The sequence below is a fragment of the Oryx dammah genome, unplaced genomic scaffold (assembly GCF_014754425.2).
Source record: "Oryx dammah isolate SB20612 unplaced genomic scaffold, SCBI_Odam_1.1 HiC_scaffold_11210, whole genome shotgun sequence".
Lineage (NCBI taxonomy): Eukaryota > Metazoa > Chordata > Mammalia > Artiodactyla > Bovidae > Oryx > Oryx dammah.
In genome coordinates this window covers 4,957,920-4,979,843 of record NW_024080603.1, presented here as the reverse complement: position 1 = coordinate 4,979,843, position 21,924 = coordinate 4,957,920, and the positions used below count along the sequence as shown (strand labels likewise).

The 21,924-nt window shown below is 38.7% G+C and overlaps 1 protein-coding gene across 1 annotated transcript in view; it reads right to left on the bottom strand.

Moving 5' to 3' along the window:
• LOC120860992 (geranylgeranyl transferase type-1 subunit beta) overlaps nucleotides 1–21,924 on the bottom strand; it is a 54,691-nt gene that overhangs the window by 15,218 nt on the left and 17,549 nt on the right. The window contains exons 3-6 of the mRNA XM_040236700.1: nucleotides 15,437–15,504; nucleotides 11,352–11,503; nucleotides 9,859–9,991; nucleotides 1,211–1,256 (exon numbers count right to left, since the gene is read on the bottom strand). Of these exons, the coding sequence (XP_040092634.1) occupies nucleotides 1,211–1,256; nucleotides 9,859–9,991; nucleotides 11,352–11,503; nucleotides 15,437–15,504 (399 nt within the window). The remainder of the gene's footprint in view (nucleotides 1–1,210; nucleotides 1,257–9,858; nucleotides 9,992–11,351; nucleotides 11,504–15,436; nucleotides 15,505–21,924) is intronic.

Sequence of the window (21,924 nt, the reverse complement as noted above, 5' to 3'; positions counted from 1 at the left end):
TCTACAAACACCACTGAGGAGGGCGTCAGCACGTGAGAGAGGAGGAGCGACCCGAGAGGCTGGGCCCTAGGGGAAGCACAAGCATTACGTTTAAAAAACTTTCATACCTGTTCTGTGGTTTACAAACCAGTTGCCCTCTTATCTCTAACAAAGAAAGAAGAACGCCTCTGAGCGACTCAGTGAGGAGCCTAAGCTGCACAGCTAGTGTTAGGGCTGAGACCTGAATACAGATGTGCTCTGTCCACTCCATCGTGCCAGCAGAGGGACGGACACGCCAAGGGAGCACAAAAACACAGCTGTGAGAAAGAGGAAATACGGAGTTCATTCAGAAAGCCTCCCTGATCTGAGCTCTTTTTTTTTTTTTTTTTTAAAGGAGCATGGAAGTATATTTTCTTCCACATGAAAATTTTCCACTTGAAGAGTTCAGGCTATTGATATGCTGACAGACTGACTACTGCTCACTCTTCTGGTTCTGCCAAAACTGAGGGAAAATGTGAGAGAGACTTGTATTTGTGTGTGTAGTGACCATATGCCATACACAAAAATGTTTTATCCCTATGACTTAGGACAATTACATTAAAGACGGTAAAAAAATTTTTTTTTCACAAATTCACTGATTCATGTTCAATATTCTGTATCTAACTTTTTAGTGAAAGTGAAGTCGCTCAGTCGTGCCCGACTCTTTGCGACCCCGTGGACAGTAGCCTGTACCAAGCTCCTCCATCCATGTGGTTCAGGGCAAAAGTACTGGAGGGGGTTGCCATTTCCTTTTCCAGGGAATCTTCCCAACCCAGGGATCGAACCCAGGTCTCTCACATTGTAGACAGACGCTTTACCGTCTGAGCCACCAGGGAAGTCCTTTAGTATTACACTAAATAACAGGAAGCTTTTTAGTATTACACAAAAAAGAAAACTTGCTGTTTTCTCATAATTTCTTAAATCCTCCCAAGATGCTTTCATGCAGCTAATAGTTGAAAAGATTACTAGAAAATACTGTTTGAACATTCTGGTCTGAATAATCTCTGAATGATTACTGACCTAGAAGAGGCTCAAACTGGCACAACAGTGTCAACAGGGAGAAGTAGCAAAGAAGATAATCAGGCTGCATCAAGAGTTGAGACAAACTTCTAAGGTCCTACATGTTGAAGATATCATGATGTTATTTAAAGACAAAAGAAACCACACATCCACTTATTTTAAGATGCCTTACCATGAGATTCAAGGCCTGCTCCCTGTGCCAACCCATTGTCATAGGACTGAAAAAGAGAAACATATTCAGTTAATACTGAAATAATAATAAATATGCTGTCATGATGCTAATTTTTCTTCTTGATCTAATTTTCTCTCTCTTTTATCTTTCAAAATATGTATTCTTTCCCACAATAAAATATATCTAGGCATTTTCAAATACCTGATCTTGTCTTATTCACCAAGCTGAATCAGTAAATGTATACACTAGGCACATTCTGAGAACAGACTGTTCAAAGATGGCACTTACATATTTAATCTTTACTCAGTAAAAAGCCTCAACCTTTATTCCTCTCCCACTTGCAAGAGGTATGAGTTTAAGGAAAACATAAGGATTTCATACTCATATATATAACATTATAAATACAAAACAAATCTGTTTTGAGGCTTTTGGTTAGCTGAGGATAATGGTGTCCTACCTAAAATTTGAATCTCCCCACATATCCCACAAAATCAAAACAGGATAAGAATAATACAACTAAGCAATTATCCTTCAATTAAAAATAAATAAATATTTTTTTAAAAGAATAATACAACTACATACAACTGAAACTCTATCAAAGCTAGAAGACATGCTAAAGCTTCAAATTACCTGTCTACAGAAAAAGAAACATCAAATCTCACACTCCTGATACACTTTTGCAGAGAGCAAGGGCAATTCACGAAAAATCGTGAGGAAGAGAGAGGAGGGGGGCTGTCTAAGATTACCTAAAATTACTGGCTCAAAAGGAAAGGCCTCCTTAAGTGTGAAATTATAGGAAGTCCTTGTTTTGCATTCTTCCAATATACACAAATTCCAATAACACAGTATGCCTCACATTTCAGTAATGGTATAGTATTCAGTAACAGTATAGTAACTATGAGCAATTACAAAAGTACAAACTCGCTGCTAGCTCCTCAGCCCACAAATGACTACATAAATAACAGATGTGTATCATGAGCTAAGAACAGTCACATCACCTTTTTCACAGTCTGTTTGTTACTGGTCACTGCATGTTATTCAGCATAGCAACGTATGGGGTTGTGCTGTTTCTTTGTATTTTACTGAATAACCAATGTGATGTTTGCAAAAAGTCAAAACCAAGGAAGAGACTGGCCACCAAAGATAGAAGTGCAGTAAAGAAATGAAAAGCAGTAGCACTGAAAGTGAAACAGATCAAGCAGAGTAATAGAAGAAATAGTTATCATGATAGTGCTGGCTGTTTGAGACTAGATATGAAGTCAGAAAAACTAGGTGAAGGTGAAATATCTACGTGAATGAACAAAGTGGCTATCATGAAAAGGAAGAAGATGTTCTAGAGAAGTGATGTTGGCAAAAACTTCACATAAAAGGAATTCTCAGGTATTTCACAATGACAATGCAAAGGACGAAATGCTGGAAGTTGACACAATCTTAGAAAAGAGAATAATCATTTACCAAGACAGAAAAGATGCCTGCTCCATACTGTAAGTTATATAATGACAAGACAAAGAAGGCTATTCAAACTACTCCTTATGAATTTTCTAAACTTTTCCAATATTGCTAATGTTTTAAATTACAGTGTACTAACAAATATTGGTTTACCATTAAAATTTCTCTATACATTTATAACTGACAGTAACATTAATAGTTTTAAATGTTCTGGCAAAAAATTTATAAAGGTCACAGAACAAGTGTCATTTTTCCCACTGGTGATTAAGATCACTTTCCATGGTTTCAGCCAGCACAACCATCAGTATAGTCTGGGGCTACCAGTCAAAGCGAGGATGCCCGTACTAGAGGAGTTCTGGTAGTGTTGAGCACTCACCCCAGGAAAGGGGCAGAGGAGGGCATGCAGGCCAAGGTGGCAGTGTTCTGAGGATGTAACTCTGGTGAAGACAGAAGAAGAAAGAGGAGAAAGAAGGGCCCTTTGAAGATCAGATAATAAAGCAAAACTCTAAGGAGCAAACTTTAAAAACCCAGGAAACAGAAAAGAACTCTCTCTTAGCAGAAAATCATAGAACTCACTACCCTTCCCTAATCACTATACAAACAAAAACACACTCTAAATTTAAAAAATCATACTTTGTTCCTCTGCACTGAAAAGATGGCACTCTTACTTAACTAGGAATTCTTGAAAGAAAAACAAATCCACTAATGACTAAACAGAAAAAGACAAATCTACACAAAGGAACTCTGAGTCTCTGAGATGGAAACAAGGCAATCGGAATGAAAATAGCTCTGTACAGGAAAATCTGCCTTCACCTCCAAAGTATGGTGAAAAGCAAAAGAAAACTACAGTGAAGCACCCCAAACTCAACTGTATACCCTCAAATAGCACTTGGGAAATGAAAAGAGATTTAAAGTGAAGAAATGAAAAGGATAAACAGTAGGAAGAAATAAAGAAAATTAAATGATTTCAGGAAAAGACATTAAGGGGCATGTAAGAAAGGCTGAAAACAACCAAGAGAATAAAAATGAGATAAAGAAGTAAAAGGAGTTGAAGAGAAAGTGGTTGAAATGAAAGCTGAGTAAAGAAAGAAAATTACACAAAATTGCAATATCTAAAGAAAAAGGAAAAACAATGGACTACAAGGAGGGGTCAGCAATCTGGAGCCTGCAGGCTAAACCTGGCCTGAGGCTGGTTTTCTGTAGCCCTGAAGTTAAGAAAACAGTCAATCTCAATCCTAATAAAATAACGCAAATTTGGAAACACACCAAGGTATCATTTTTCACCCACCAGATTGGTAAAAATAAAAATACTGCAACAACATTCTATTGGTGAGTCTGTGTAGACAGAGGCACTCTCACACACTGGTGGGAATATACACTGGTTCATAATTTTGGAGTGAAAATGAAAATTTATGTATGCATTTACTTTTTGATCAAGCAATTCCACTTCTAGGAATTTATTTTGAAAATACATTCCCAACAATGCATAAGCATACATGCAGAAAGGATTAGTTTCAACACTGTTCGCCTTAGACATACCCTATATATAGAATAGCTGAAAAAAACTATGATGTGCACATAATGGAATACTACAAAACTGCAAAAAAAGAAAAAGAATGAGGAAATTTTTTTTGACTTGATACAGGGTGGTTTTTCACTTTCAAGCAAGAAAAGCAAAATGCAAAAAAGTACTCTTTTGAGTGAGAGAGGAGGATGAACCAGAAACTAATGAGAACATTTACCTACAGAGTGAATGGCAACATGGCACCAAACATGGGAGTTAGGTGGAGGAAGGAGGCCGAAGATAAGGGAAGCCCTTGTGAGTTACACAGTTTTGAACCTAAATTCTGACTTTCAAAAGCAAGTTAATATATCACATATTAAGGAAATAAAATCAACAAAGTTGGGCGGGGGTGGGGGGGAGCAGTTATCCTAAAGTAGAATCCAAACAAACAATTCTATTTCAAATAAATGACAGACATACTAAAGGTTGGGGGTAAGGTGGTGGTGGTGGGAATTAAAAAAAAAAAAAAAAAAAAAGTGTTTTTTAACATTCTGACAGTATACCTGTGGGCTCTAAGCAAAAAGAACCAAAGCATTCTGGATAAAAGGAGTCAGGTTTGTCACTGTCCAAGAAGGAAGTTACAAATGAAAAGAGGAAGATTAAAATGAACTGAATGGAGTTAAAAAAACAAAGATCATGGTGTCTGGTCCATCACTTCATGGCAAATAGAAGGAGGAAAAGTAAAAGCTGTGACAGATTTTCTTTTCTTGGGCCCACAAGAATCACTGAGGATGGTTACTGCAGCCACAAAATTAAAACATGCTTGCTCCTTGGAAGAAAAGCTAACGACAAACCTAGATAAGTATGTAAAAAAGCAGAGACATCACTTTGCCTACAAAGGTCTGTATAATCAAAGCTATGCTTTTTCCAGGAGTCATGTAAGGATGTGAGAGTTGGACCATAAACAAGGCTGAATGCCAAGGAATTAATGCTTTTGAACTGTGGCGCTGGAGAAGACTCTTAAGAGTCCGTTAGAATGCAAGGAGATCAAACCAGTCAATCCTAAAGGAAATCAACCCTGAATATTTGTTGGAAAGACTCATGTTGAAGCTGAAGCTCCATTATTTTGGCCACCTGATGAGAAAAGTGGACTTATTGGAAAAGATTCTGATGCTGGGAAATACTGAAGGCAAAAGAAGAGGGCAGCAGAGAATGAGATGGTTAGACAGCATCACTGGCTCAATGGATATGAATCTGAGCAAACTCTGGGTGATCCTGGAGGACAGAGGAACCTGGCGTGTACAGCCCATGGGGTCGCAAAGAGTCAGCAACTGGACAAATGGTGCTGGATTCAAATTAGCATGAACTCGGGCTTCCCTGGTGGCTCAGACGGTCAAGAATCTACCTGCAATGCAGGGCACCTGGGTTCAAGTCCTGGGTGGGGAAAATCTCCTGGAGAAGGGAATGGTTACCCACTCCTGTTTTCTTGCCTGGAGAATTCCATGGACAGATGAGCCTGGCAGGCTACAGCCTATGGGATCAGAGAGTCAGACATGACTAAGTGACTTTCATCGTTTTATTAGCATAAATTCGTGGTTTTTGATAAATAGATATAAACGTGTGGATGTGTGTAAGGGGGATGTCTGTGTATACATATATACATTTCCTACCTCTGAGAGAGTGGCTAGAAGCAATGACAACCTAGTACCAATGAGCACATTTTGTGTCCAAATCCTGGTTTCTAAACACCACCCTTTAAAAAGAAGAACCAGAACTTCTTGAAGAAATTACCAATTTTAGAAATGAAGCTGGGAAATTAAACTATGAACCCGGAATATTTTGTGCCAGAGAACAAGGATGTGCTCAAAAATGAACGGGACATGTCAAAAGGGCATAACAGCCTGCATGAAGGGGTTTTTGCTGGCTGAATCTGGGACAGCATCAAAATAAATGATCAGTTCAGTTCAGTCGCTCAGTCGTGTCCAACTCTTTGCGACCCCATGAACCACAGCACGCCAGGCCTCTCTGCCGGGAGCCAGCATGGGAAATCCCACCGGCGACAAAGGTCATGAGGAAGGGGGCCTGACAAACGCAAAGGCGGGATCAGGCCTCAGGGGTCCCCCTGGATTTTCTCGAGCATCTACCCCCAAAATCAGAGTCTGCCTGCTTTACTGTGTTATGCTTCTAACATTAACAGGGGGCTGTCCCCCCATCACCTTTTTCTGGAAAAAGTTAATTTAGAGCTTTTAGATAGTAAGTCTCCTGGGCATAATAAGAGTGTTTCAGTCCAAAAACCCCTCTGATGGCTTTCTAGCCTGCCTAACAGGTTTGTCCGGACTCGGACAGCTGCGCATGTGATTGTTTGTGGCCTCCCGACCTTGAGAGGCACAGGAAGCTTAAAACATCCTAGGAATGTAGGGGCTTCCGAGGAGTCAAAATCATTAGAATAGGACTGATTAAGGGTTTCATTGTTGAGCCAATACTTGCTGCCAAGTTTTCATATCTATATTTGTAGATATAGTTGGTATGAGTGAGTGAACTCCGGGAGTTGGTGATGGACAGGGAGGCCTGGCATGCTGCGATTCATGGGGTCGCAAAGAGTAGGACACGACTTAGCAACTGAATAGTTGGTACGTAGAAAAAAACAGGTAGTAGCCCTGGTATTAGCAACATTAGATCTTTGAGTTAAGTACTTTCTTTGTTATAACCCACTGCACCTTTGTTCTACAGGAATGTAACTTTATTTAGTACTTTGAGGGTGATGCAGATTAAAGAAAAAACACTTCAAGGGAAAATGAGTTTTCTAGTTGATAGACATTTATCTAGGAAGAGAGCCATAAAAATGTTAACAGGCCCCCTGGCCAGAAGATGATGTAAAACCACATGAGACCTTTTGTATATGGGAAGGTATGCAAAAAGAAAGCCTGGCCTCAATAAGGGTCAGGACTGCTGCCCCTGCATAACTCTGCATATTCCATTATTTCTTTATGTACAACTTGAGGTATATAAGCTGCTTTTGAAAATAAAGTTGTGGGTCTGGCACCAATGCTTGGCTCCCCCATGTCGTTCTTTTCTCCCTTTTTAGGCTGAATTCCCATCTGGAGCACAGAGGCTCTCCGTGTCTACTTATTTGCCCTGGCTTCTAAGACCCATGCGAGAGGAAGCCCAAGGCGGGGCACCCTCCGCTATTCAAGCAGGCGCCGGTGGCCTACGTAGACGGCGCAAGCCCCTTGTCTCGGAGCTTTATTGGTCTCCTGTGTAAACCAAGTTATTCAGCCTCTTTTCTCCACTAATTTTCCTACTACACTATTCTTTCCTAATCTCTCTTTATACCTCTAAATAAACAAATCTCTCCTCGCCGACTCCGTCCTGCTTAGAATTCCCTGGATCCACTGGGGCTGGACCCCTGCACCTCCCTGTCCATGACCAACTCCCGGAGTCCACCCAAACCCAAGTCCATTGAGTCGGTGATGCCATCCAACCATCTCATCCTCTGTCATCCCCTTCTCCTCCTGCCCTCAGTCTTTCCCAGCATCAGGGTCTTTTTAAATGAGTGACAGTTACGGACAATAACCCATTTAATCAAAGAAGAACCTAGAGTTCCTGTTGAAATTAAATAAATAGATAAAGGTGAAAGGAAAGCTTTTTTTAACAGCAGAATTTTAACTGATAATTACAGAATGAATGGTAGAGCTGGAAAATCACCAATGCATGCTAACACCAGAGGATAAAAGTTTGATGAGGGACAGGAAATTTACATAGTCTCCAAGTATCTCACCATGAGATACTAAATATAATCACAAAGGGAAAAAATGTTAACTTTACAGAGAAACATCTGGCATCACCACCTTAACCAAGTGATCAAAGTTAACATCACCAATAATAAGGTGTATCAACAAGTTGCACCTCCAAAGACAATGCACTAAGAAGAACGTGGTATTATTTCTGCAATAATCATGCCACAATGCCTATCACTGTTAGGGAAATAGGGGAAAGTCTTGTTCAGGCTTCAGAAGCAGGAGAGCAGCCTTCTGACCTGCTCTGACCTGCGTGGACACTGCCTGGATTCCATGCCTGCGGGCAAGCAAGTCAGGCAGCACTTCAGATTAGAAAGAGAATCGTCTTGAAATTCTTGAGCCCCTGATGGTCTGGGCAAACCCTGCTCCCTCTCTGGAGGGTTTAATGAAATTCTATAACTCATAAGGTGAAACAAATCTTTCCACATTGTAGAAAGATTAAAGTAAAACCATACCGGCATTTTTGCAGACAAACTGATACAAACTGATAATGATATCCGCTTGTGGCCTAGGATTATGAGCAGAAGCCCCTGAAGTCTCACTGGTGGGTGGACGCACCTCCCTTGGACTCTTCTCAATTGGGCCTCCAGACTGCTGTTAACAAGGGACTCCCTAGCGCTGTTCAAGTCTGGATGTAGCTCAGCCCAATTTGGTGATGTATACACTGTTACTTCTACTTTTTTTATTTCTTTTCAAATTATCTTTCTTCTATAAAAAACAGAAATTGTTCATGTATGTAACAATGGCTTCTTTGGCTAATGAATCCTTTGAATTGAAAACAAAAGTAAAACTTTTGGCAAAACGATCACCCATCTTTGTCTGTAACATCAAACTCCTTTTGTCTTAAAACTTCTTTAAAGGTTTGTTCTTTCTGCCTCCCGAGGCTTTTAAAAATTTGTGCTATTGTATATTCTGCAAATTCTGATTTATATATTTAATTAAAAATAACTCTATTCCTCTAAGAACTTACATTTCTGCTCTGAAATATGGACTAGTAAAACTGAGCTAACAGCCTAAAATATTTTAATCTATAAAATAAAAATTTCATATTAAGTAAAATAAACCTGGGAAGCAGCACTTCTATTACTGTGATTTTATATGAAAGACTAAAAAGTAGAGCAAATGATATTTCTGGCTGAGACTACGGTTTCCTTACTATTGTTGATAAAAAAAAGAAAGACTAACTATATTGTGTGAAAGAATAACATTTCTACTTGATACTCTCCTTAAACCTTAGATTAAAAAAAAGAAAAAAAAACCCACACAGAAAACTATTTAGAAACCAAAAGTGATCCAAAAACCTATTGTCAGCCCAATCTTGCTTTTAAAATGGCTTAAGGAACATCTCACACCCAATATATAGGAATAATCTCACCAAGGGCACCACAATTCTCCTTTAAGTTGGCTGTGACTTCTCAAGGACCCCTACTGGGACAGGCTATCAACATTTACTTTGAGATTTTACTTTTTTTTGCTTCCAAGGCTGACCAATTTCTTTCCACTAAAGATATTGTTTCTTTGGATACAATCAGATTATATTTAAAATTTAATGGCTAAAGAGTCAATCTGTCCTTGAAGATTATTTTTACATGGCTATTCTGATATATGATGTACCTAGAAAGCAATCTTATTACCTTATTTCCGAATTACTGCTATTAATAGAAGAGACGAGGCATGCCTCAGCTCTCATCAGTCGTGTCCAACTTTTTGCGACCCCATGGACTGCAGCACATCAGGCTTCCCTGTCCATCATCAATTTCTGATGCGTGTTCAAACTCATGTCCATCCAGTCAGTGATGCCATCCAACCACCTCATCCTCTGCTGGCCCATTCTCCTCCCAGCTCTCCTATATCAGCAATAATAACTAAAGGTGAGAGTCACTATCAACATAACTCACCATACTTCTTCTAATATAGTTGATAGCCTTCTTCATATCCATGCCAGACCAGTTGTTGAGCATATAGCAGATACAGGAAGCACAGTATACAAATCGCATGTCATTTTCACTGCCTTCAGGTACTGCACAAAAACTGAAAGGAAGAACAGTATGATTTACTGTACTGTAATTTACTTTACAGGGGGCTGTTTAGAAACAGCCACTTCATGTTTTCACTCACAGAAAAACCTATCACTAATAATGGATTTAAAAATCATATACTACCTGTATTATTCAGTAAAGAATAGGACTATTAACTTGAATGATGTGAAACTATCCCTGAATCATCACTCTGCTCCAAAGTTCTGGTGTCGGGGTGGCTTAACCCATGATCATTGCAGCTACTCCTCTCCAGATGCCACCACTCCAGAGCAAGTTCATCTGCTCTCAGCCGGGGAAAGCTGTGGCACAGTGGTCTGAGAATTCATGAGGGAAACAGGAGCAGGTGAAACCTGGGAACTGTTGGTTCTGCCTATGTAAAATTTCTTCTCAATGTATATATAGATAACCAATATGATAACTGATCATATTGTTTTAATTTTTACCTATAATTAGTTTTAGAGAAGTATATAAGAGTATTTCATGTCTATTCCTTTATTTATAAACAAGGGTAAGATAGCAGTAACCAAAGACTACAGTGAAACACTGAGAAATTAGTGACATGTACTTGCTGAGTTAAGTATTTAGTTTTATAGTATTTCTAATCAATGCCTATTTATCTCACATGTTTCCATTAATTTTCCCCTCATTAAGAGCAGTGTTTTTAAAATAATGACAGGAAAACAGAGACAACAGTAGACGGAACACAGATATAATATGGCGGGATTTAAGTTCCCTCTTTAGACAGAATCACTACTGCTTTTTTACTTCCAAGATTTAAAAAAATGCTTCACCTTAAAACTCTTTTTTGTTAGACCCATGACTCCAATCATCAAATATTAATGAACTCACTAACTTCTTTTTCTAACCTTTAAAAATATTATAGAAACTACCTACACTAGAATATAATATTCAACATTCATCCCTTTTTCCCCCCATAACTACCTTAAGGAATAAAAGTTTAGACTAAATAAACTTTTAAAACATTGAGACTAAATGTATGTCTGCTTCAAAATGTTAATTTTTTACCTGGACGGTAAATTAAAGTAGATCCTAATCCTGAAACTATTAAACCACTTATTTATGGATCACTTCCTGTCTTCTTAAAAAAAATGAAATAAAAATGGAGTTCTATTATTGTGATTGCTTTTATTTTCACTCACATAAGAAATACTTCATTGCTCAGGCATGTAAGCCATATTGTACAGTGAACTTTTAGGTGGCTGGAGTAAGAGTTTATGACAAATTCTACAGGTTTACTATGGTACTATATTCATTTTTAGTTTCAAAAGATTTTTCTTTAAAAAAAAACAACAGGAGAGAGAGAGAGGCAAGTAACAAAAAATGACGTGTACCTTCCATCTTCCAGCTGAAGGGCTCTCAAGCCTGCTAAGCAAGCGTCTTTATTTACCCGGCTTAGGTCATCTCCAAGAATAACGAGGCATGAAAGGCCAGTGTAGGTCATTGCTATGTGGCCACTGTCGTAAGGATGAGCAGTTGCAGGACTCTAGACCCAAAATTAATGTGATGTTAATTAGAAACTGAGATGAAACCGTACCATTATACAATTTGACAAGAAGTTTCAGTAAACAGTAAAATCAAATGTTGTTTTTAATGACTTGTACAGATATCTGGTAGAGAAAAATAAAACTCAATTTCATGTATGTCTCAACATATGTATTACTGCAAACTATCCAGGCACGTAATTTTAAAATTTATCCTCAAGCTTTATGGAAGTAGATCTGATATTCAAGTAAGCCAAATTATTTAAACTTTCTATTTGATCAACCAGATCAATTATAATTTAAGCCTTATAAAGTCAGAAAAGCACGTAGAAATAATTATTTTATGCCATACAAATTCAAATTAAATACCACAGTACTAATTACCAATTCAAAATAATACAAAACAATATAGTTGAAAAATCTTTTCCTATTTTCATATAGTTGAATTATTTTACTTTCTAATAACATTAACACTTAGAATAGAAAATAACAAAAAAATACAAAGGCTTAAGATAATAACATTGAAAAATTCTCTGAATAAAATAATCTAACTTTTAAAGTTTAGATCCCAAATGAGTATTGACTGTAAAGTGTTTTGTGAAGACTGTTAGACTAGTAATTGCCCAGGCAGAGCTGGGGAGTCAAACTAGGAAACTCGTATTACCAAAGTACTTACTGAATTAGTTTCACTGATTTGACGGTTCCAAGAAAAGTTATCAAAAATCTCTTAAGGTTTATAAAATATGTGACTCCTTGTAGGAAACCCTGTAGACTCCAGTTGGCACAGACATAGATAAAATTAACTTAAAAACTTTTTAAAATAAAAGTAAAAATGAAAAGCCAAGTAACTTAAGACTGCACAATAGACAAAGCACTTAAAGTTTTATAATTATTTTCAAACAACCAATCCTATTAACTAGTTATTTTAAAAAGCTAACTTCACTTAAAAAAATATAAAATTTCACATTGTACTAATTTATCTCTCTGTTAAGAAAGTTTTGATTTTGACAGACTAAGAGCACATTTTAAATTCATCTTTCTCATAGGCTTTCCTTCTGTTTTAGTTGGGCTCATCAATAACTGCTTCAAATACCTGAATAACTGCTCAAAATACTACAAAGTTAAAATGAATCTTATACAAAGATTTTGGTTAAAATAGACTCCATTGCTTTCTACAATAAACGTTAACCTCCACATTACTGAAAGGCATCAAATCCTGGCTCTATTACTCACTGGCTTGCCTCATTCTGAAAAATGGAGATATTAGTATCCACTTCACAGAATTACTGTGAAGATTAAATAAAGTTACTGCCTATACAGATGCTAGTTATCTTACTGATGGTGATGCAAGTGCAAGGCAAATATCAAAAGGGCCGCTACTTCTTTGGAGTCATGACCCAAGAGTCTTAGAACCACTTCATCAGAACACTTACCTGCATCAGAACACTTAACTGACCTTCTGCAGTTCTTTACAGAATAAGTTTGTAAGGTGTTCAAATTTCCTCTAAATCTGAACTCACCCCACCTATCCAGTCTTACATATACAATTCCTTATATGGTCTCACAAATATGACAAGCAAATCTTCATTATGTTATCTCTTTCATTCTGAGTTCCTCCTTAGAACTTAAGCTCTAATATGCCTGGATATTCTATTCCACATTTATAACTGACTTCTTAGAATTCGTTTTTGGTTGTTGTTGTTGTTGTTCAGCTGCCAAGTCGTGTCTGACTCTCTGAAACCCCACAAACTGCAAGATGCCAGGCTTCCCTGTCCTTCACCATCTCCTGGAGTTTGCTCAAACTCATGCCCACGAGTCAGTGATGCCATCTCATCCTGTCGCCCCCTTCTCCTCTTGCCCTCAATCTTTCCCAGCATCAGGGTCTTTTCCAATGAACTGGCTTTTCTCATCAGTTGGCCAAAGTATTGGAACTTACTTAAATTAAATATCTGCTACGTTAAAAGCACTACGGCGAATCCAAACATAAATCAAACGTGTACCTTAATCATGAAGGTAGAAGAGAGGTCTATTTGAATAAGTACAGTACAAAACAGGATGGAAATATAGTAATACATGGATAAAGATTTTTTTCTGCAGGATGAGAGACTTGGTTAGGTACAGATGAAGAGGGGGCTTTAGGTAGGAGGAAAAGTAAAAGTAAAGCAGAGAAGGAAAAATCCTGGCTATGCAGTATGTCTTAAGGATAGTACATAGTTTCAAAGAGAATACGGGTTTTGTAGGAAGAAAAACTGAGAAAATGGGGTTGAGAGGATCCATCAGTGTTTCTCAACACGTATTCTAGGGCCACCAGCGGCCTGAGCATTTTTCAGGTAAGTCAATGGCCTACAGGTGGTTTTAGAAGAAAAACTGATGATGTTATTTTATTTATATACTATATTAGAAAATCTTATTGCTCCCTCAGGTTCTCTTGGTTTCACCCCTCTCCTGGATTCTCAGCCACCACCCTAACAGACAACTCCTTGTGGGCCCGTATGATTCCACCAGAGCCTCTAGCTCCTTCTATCATTCAACATTCAGATTAATGCAACACAGAATAGAGTGGGACCCAGCTTCCCCCCAAAATGCCTAGATCTTGATGAATTAGGGCCATAAATGGGTTTTAGGAGACCCTGTGAACCAAAGGCAAAAAAGGTTTCTTTTTAAACTTTATTCTTGTTATTTTAAATATGCTTTGGGAGACGGGTGAGGGGAAAAAGGTCCTTAAAGTAATGTTATCAAAGAACTGTTTTACTCCAACAAGTGTAGGTATACATCTGTATAGGGTATAGTGCTGTGTAACGGTCATTATCATCAGGGTCATGACTTATAGATATCCTGTCCATTATGACTAAATGCAGAGCTATCTCTATTTAGCACTGGCTTAAGTTGCAAAGTATTTTATGCATCAGATAAAAAGAACAATTTTTACGGATCTTTTTTTCCAGATTCTCTAATAAAAGCAATGGGCATACGTGATTGGAGATACTTTAGCAAAGTCATATGACTCACATAGACATGCTTGTCTACAGCTTAAGGCAAAGGAAGAAAGCTGAAGTGGTGCCTCTGTCAAATCATGTCACCTCCTCCAAAATCACTATTTATTCCAAATTTTTGAAGCAGAGTATGGAAAAACTGGTAGCATACCATTTACCTTCAGTTTGGAACCAGATACAAATCTTGATGTACTCAGTGTGGCCAGATATTGGCTTGTAACCATTATATAACCAGGCTGATCCCATCTAGGAAAAAGTTTCTATTTTGTGAGGTCTTCCACAAAATGGTGAAGCTTTTCTCTGCTTTCTATTGTAGAAAAATACTTTGTACATAGAAGAAATACCTACAAAGGCTTGTTTGGGGTCTACCTCTTTGAAGAAGAAAAAAAGCTTCTGTCAGGACTCACAGATTTTTTGCACCTGCATGTACTAGTACCAAAGTCCTGCCTGAAACCTTGGAGACAGCCTGCCTTTGTCATGAAGGTCATCATAATTCATCACTACTTGGGCCTCGAACCAGTGCCTTAGCAAGAATGTTTTCGTTCATTCCTAAGAAATGTGAACCAAATATAAAGTCCTACTATAACACATGGAAGGTTTCTTAGAGAACAAATGTACTCGAGTACTTTATTTCCATTTTCTCCAGGAAATCACCAATAATTTGTACACACACACACACACACACACACACACGCAGGTGCAACTGCAACAAAAACATAATTTTTGTAACAACAGGAATTCCTGTGGGTTTATATACTGTGCATTATTTCAGGAAGTAAGGTGGGTATAGCTTTCCCTTAAAGAGTTAACAGTTCATAAAACACATTTATTTAGCTACATTAAAACTTGGAAACCTGGTTCTTCCTATATACTTTCTTAGTTTTCTTACTAAAATCTCTACACTCCCCGCTCCTCTTTCCTCCTAATCCAAACAGAACTAACCTTTGATGGATTGAATGGAATACCCAGGTAGGAAGAGCCTCGGAAACCACAGCGATTTAGATTTGATCCTAGAAAATAAAAACATGTACTTTTAAAGTGTACCTTATTTTCACACAGATTCTAATGCAGTTCAATTATACAATCTCTCAGAAAAAGCATATTTTAGTACCAAAGCTTTGTCACCATCTCCATTTTCATGCTACCTAATGCTCAATGTCTGCTCTAGGAGCTTTACATGGATTTCTTCATTTAATTTCCAAACCAGTCCAAACCAAAATATGACTTCCTACCAGATACTTTAAATTTCAGCCTATGTCACTCAGTCAAAAATGTTTTCCTACCTTTTCTAAATGACGATTTTTCATGTGATCAACATATTCAACCTCTCATGCTAAAGAACTGAAAGCAGATGTGCTGATTATAAGTGACACGTTCAAATAGCTGGTTAGCAATACAAACAGTCCCGTCCAGTGTCTTTTAACTCACAGCTTCTTTATAGGGGAGAAAGGTTTAGGTACAAATTGTTCTACAGTTGCAGAAAGTGAATGTACTTTACAGTTTAGTATTAGACAGTCCTTCATTCTAAGTACAATACTTTGCACAAAAGACCACTGAAGTTAGAACCTGGTATCTGCTTATTCATAGCATGTTTAATCACACAGATATTTTTCCTACCTAAACTTTTTCATTTTTCAAGATATCAATGGAATATAACTGGGAACCTAAGAAAGAAAATAGCTACACCCATGAAAAGGAATTCTTGTGCACTACTGATGGGAATGTAAACTGTTGGAGCCACTCAAAAAATTAAGACTAGAACCACCATGTGATCCAGCAATTTCACTTTTGGGTATATATATTTTTAAAAAATGGCATCATTATATCAAACAGATTATCTGTAGTCCCATGTTCAATGCATTATTCACAATACCCCGGACATGGACATGGAAACAACGTAAGTGTCCAACTATGGAGGAATGGACAGAAAACACGTGAGGCATCTATAGACAAACATGTATGTCACACACACGGGAGTATGACTCAGCCATCAAAAGATGGAAATTATGGTTCTTGCAACAATATGGATGAGCCTAAAGGGCATTCAGTTCAGTTCAGTTCAGTCGCTCAGTCGCGTCTGGCTCTTTGCAACCCCATGGACCGCAGCATGCCAGGCTTCTCTGTCCATCACCAACTCCCGGAGTTTATTCAAACTCATGCCCAGTGATGCCATCCAACCATCTCATCCTCCATCGTCCCCTTCTCCTCCCGCCTTCAATCTTTCCCAGCATCACAGTCTTTTCAAAGGAGTCAGCTCTTCACATCAGGTGGCCAAAGTATTGGAGTTTCAGCTTTAGCATCAGTCTTTTCAATGAATATTCAGGACTGATTTCCGTTAGGATGGACTGGTTGGATCTCCTTGCAGTCCAAGGGACTCTCAAGAGTCTTCTCCAACACCACAGTTCAAAAGCATTCAGTGCGCAGCTTTCTTTATGGTCCAACTCTCACATCCATACATGACCACTGGAAAAACCATAGCCTTGACTAGACGGACCTTGTTGGCAAAGTAATGCCTTGAGAACCCCATGGACAGCATGAAAAGGGCATCACACTAACTGAAATAAACCAGACAGAGAAAGACATACAGCACATGTTACTGACATTTAGTAATCCAAACAAGCTGAACTCAGAAAGAGGACAACAGTAGTTGTCAGGGCTGGCAGGGAAGATGCTGGCCAAAGGGTACAAACTTTGAACTGTAAGGTGAATAGGATCTGGGGATCTCATGTATGTACAGCATGGTGACTGTACTGAACAATACTATACTGTATCCTCACAAGTTAATATGACCTTAAATAGCAGAACTTAAGTTTTATCCTTGCAAGTTAATAAGACCTTAAATAGCAGAACTTAAATTTTATCACCACACACACAAAAAGGTAATTCTGGGAGAGGAATGGAGCTGTTAACCAACCTTATTGTGGTAATCATTTCACAGTATATATGTACATCAAATAATCATGCCGTACACCTTAAACTTACATATATGTCAGTAATATCTCTGGAATGTTGGAAAGAAATTCAAAAATATAAATAAAAAAAATGGTCATACCCACATTAAAAAGATAAGTGTGGTTTTAAGAACTATTAGAAAATCAGCATGATAGAAATAGAAGGTAGGAATGTAGTACCAACGGACTGTATATGCATTGCTATTAAAAAAAAAAATCAAGGCGACACACTATTTACAATAGCTAGAACATGGAAGCAACCTAGATATCCATCATCAGATGAATGGATAAAGAAGTTGTGGTACATATACACAATGGATTACTCAGCCATAAAAAGGAACACATCTGAGTCAGTTCTAATGAGGTGGCTGAATCTGGAGTCTATCATACAGAGTGAAGTAAGTCAGAAAGAGAAAAACAAATATTTTGTATTAATATATATATATGGAGTCTAGAAAGATGGTACTGATGAACCTATTTACCGAGCAACAGTGGAGATGCAGACATAGAGAAGAGACTTATGGACATGGGCTGGGGGGAGGAGGAGAGGGCAGGACGAATGGAGAGAGTAACACGGAAACACAGACACTACCACGTGTAGCGTAGATAACCAACGGGAAAGTGCTGTATGACTCAGGGAACTCAAACCGGGGCTCTGTGACACTGGCGGGAAAGGGTGGGGAGGTGGGAGGAAGGTTCCAGAGCCACGGGACATATGCCTGCTGACGGCTGACTCATGTTGATGTACGGCAGACCAACACAACATTGTGAAGCGATTTTCCTTCAATTAAAAATAAGTAAGTTTAAAAAAAATAAGTAAGTTTGGGGAAACAAATCAAGCTGATGTAAAAACTGGTTCTGAGCTGAGGAACTAGCTTCACATCCCTTCTGACTGGTGCACGACTAATCGTGATCAGTCTCAGGCACTGGACACTGTAACAGGGCTTCCCCTGCGGCTCAGCTGCTAAAGGACCCACCTACAGAGCAGCAGACCTGGTTCCATTCCTGGGTCGGGAAGATCCGCTGGAGAAGGGATAGGCTACCCACTCCAGTATTCTGGCCTGGAGAATCCCATGGGCTACACAGTCCACGGGGTCGAAAAGAGTCAAACATGACTGAGCGACTCTACCTTTCACACTATTCAGTTTTATATCTCCTGAAATACTTAGAATAGTAGCTTATACATTAATTCTCTAAGTAATTTAGGAAACTTCTTCCCTAAATTTAGTCCCATTACTTCATGGGAAATAGATGTGGAAACAGTAGAAACAGTGTCAGACTTTATTTTGGGGGGCTCCAAAATCACTGCAGATGGTGACTGCAGCCATGAAATTAAAAGACGCTTACTCCTTAGAAGGAAAGTTATGACCAAACTAGATAGCATATTCAAAAGCAGAGACATTACTTTGCCAACAAAGGTCCCTCTAGTCAAGGCTATGGTTTTTCCAGTGGTCATGTATGGATGTGAGAGCTGGAAGAAAGCTGAAAGTGAAGAAAGCTGAGCGCTTAAGAACTGATGCTTTTGAACTATGGTGTTGGAGAAGACTCTTGAGAGTCCCTTGGACTGCAAGGAGATCCAACCAGTCCATTCTAAAGGAGATCAGTCCTGGGTGTTCTTTGGAAGGAATGACGCTAAAGCTGAAAACTCCAGTACTTTGGCCACCTCATGCGAAGAGTTGACTCACTGGGAAAGACTCTGATGCTAGGAGGGGTTGGGGGCAGGAGGAGAAGGGGACGACAGAGGATGAGATGGCTGGATGGCATCACTGACTCGATGGATGTGAGTATGAGTGAACTCCGGGAGTTGGTAACGGACAAGGAGGCCTGGCGTGCTGCGATTCATGGGGTCGCAAAGAGTCGGACACGACTGAGCGACTGAACTGAACTCAACTTGCCTAAATTTAAAACTCTGCACCAAGAATCTTCCCCCATTAACAACAAAAAAAATTACTTAAAAATGAATACTATCTAATGGTGATAATGATTTTGATGAACATGGTTCTATTACTTTTGCTAAAAACTTTTAAATTGGTAGGGCTTCCCTTGTGGCTCAGCTGGTAAAGAATCTGCCTGCAATGCAGGAGACCTGGGTTCGATCCCTGGGTTGAGAAGATCCCCCGGAGAAGGGAAAGACTACCCACTCCAGTATTGTGGCCTGGAGAATTCTGTGGACAGTCCATGTGGTCACAAAGAGTCGGACACGACTGAGCAACTTTCACTTTAAACTGCTAAGACTTGCTAATACATCATGAGTCATAAAAAGGCTCGTACCCTTTGACTTGGTAACGATGCACATGAATATCCACTCCAGTAACTTCAAATATGAGATGATCATATGCACAGAAACACTCAGGATAGTATTTTGATGATAGAAATTTTGAAGTGACACAGAAGTCCAATGGGTTAAATATATAACATATTGTATCTACTCAAAGAAAAGCAATGTATCTACTCTATTAAAAGCAATGATTTGGGGAAACTGCACAGTAACAGAGAAATATATATATATATATAATCAAGTTAAGAGAAAAGCGGGATACAAAAATATATGTGTATTCTGTTTATAATTAGGAAGTGTACTTATCATTAAAGCTTCAAAGGGAATAAATGTAATATTTTGTGGGACATGAATAAAGCTGAATTTTGTCTTTGTCATTGTTGTCATCACAAATTACCACAAACTTAGCAACTTAAAACAACACTCATTTATTGTCCCACAGTTCTGTAAGGTCAGAAGGCCAAGGTAGGTCTCCCCAGGCTAAAATATCTGTTTTCTGTTGTAGGGCTACACTCCTTATTGGAGGTTCTGGTGAACAATCTGCCTCTGAGTTCATTTAAGGTTGTTCGGCAGAACCGAGCTCCGTGCAGCTGTAAGACTAAGGTCTCTGTTCCCTTGCCAGGTCAGCTCAGGCACGCCCTTACCTCCCAGAGGGCGCCCTTGCCATTTCCTGCATCTGGGCCCTGGTATCTCAGGATACAGCAATGGGGCCCAAACCCTTCTGGTGCTTAGACTCTCTCTAGCTTCCCCTTCTGCAGCATCTCTCTTTCGTCCTCCTTCCCCGCGTTTTTCTCTTTTGTCTTCTGTAATAAGGGCTCATGTGCTTATACTGTGACTGTATGCATAACTACAGACAACCTCCATATTTTAAGATTAGCTGATCAGTAACCTTAACTCCATCTGCAGCATCTGTAGTACCCAGACTAGTGCTGGACTGAATAACCAGGGAGCAGAATTATGGGGGAGAGGAGGTGACATCTTCAGAATTCTGCCTAATACTCTTTCCATACTCCAAACTGGATGTAACATTGTATTTTTTTAATTAAAATAAATTAGCCCTTCCTTACCAAGCTGAGAGTGCCTTTATCCTTTTAGTGTCATTTGTTTTAATCCATCTTGAATTGGGTGAGGGGTAACATTAAATGATATATTTTCCTAGGTCCTATATTTTATCTGAACCCTAAAAAGTTTTACTATTATTACTTAAACTTTTGCAATCAGCTTTTCCTTTTTCCCCTTTGGATTGCCTTTTTAAAAGTTATCCTTTCAAGCTACTGATCTGCTGACAGTTCTCTATGAAAATCAAATCCTATTTCTACTTTTGATGAAAGAAAGCTCTGATTCCATGTCTCAGGTCTGAGTTTATACTTCCCTTAAGAAACCTTCTGGAGCCCCCACTAAGTCAGCTTCATATCAAGGCTGATATATAGTAGGGGCTTAATAAAGGAAAGTTTCTTTAGAATAAAAATATCTTTTCTTCCATTTTCAAACGGGAGTACACATTATCATCTTAAAAGTTCGTCAGGCCATTCTCTCTGGTTCCTGTCAACATTTGTCGGCTACTGCGAATTCTTTTATAATGCTAGGAAGCTTACCTATTCATGATAACTATTCAAGTGTAAATATGCAATTTATTCCAAATTTACAACTGAATGCATATTCAGGATAAAGTTTAAACTTCTTTGGAGGGTTTTAGATAGCGCCCTCCAGTGTTCCTATTCAGTACTAGCAAATAAAATGTGGTTTGGCTGATGAACATTATCAAGTCTAGTTTGGAAAAATGTAGATGCTTTTGGGTCGTAACCTCGGCCCACATCAAAACCCTCAGAGTAGGGCCTGAACTAATACATATAAGAAAGAAAAATAATCCCTGCCTTATTACACAGTCAAAATTGAGAACCACTGATTTGGTGAATACATCCATAAAGTCAAACAAGTTTACCTCGTTATATGGAAGTAGCTTAAACAGCTAGGCATCATAAAAACCCAGATTACTTAAATAATTAAACTGGGTCAACAGAAAGAAAAAGGAGCAGCAGCAAAAATGGGCATATGAATGGCTATAATATACCTATGGGTATTTATGTGTGAGTATGTAGGCGTCTAGTCTCCAAGTCATGTCCAACTCTTTTGCAACCCCATGGATTGTAGCCCACCAGGCTCCTCTGTCCCTGGGATTCTCCATGTGAGACTACTGGAGT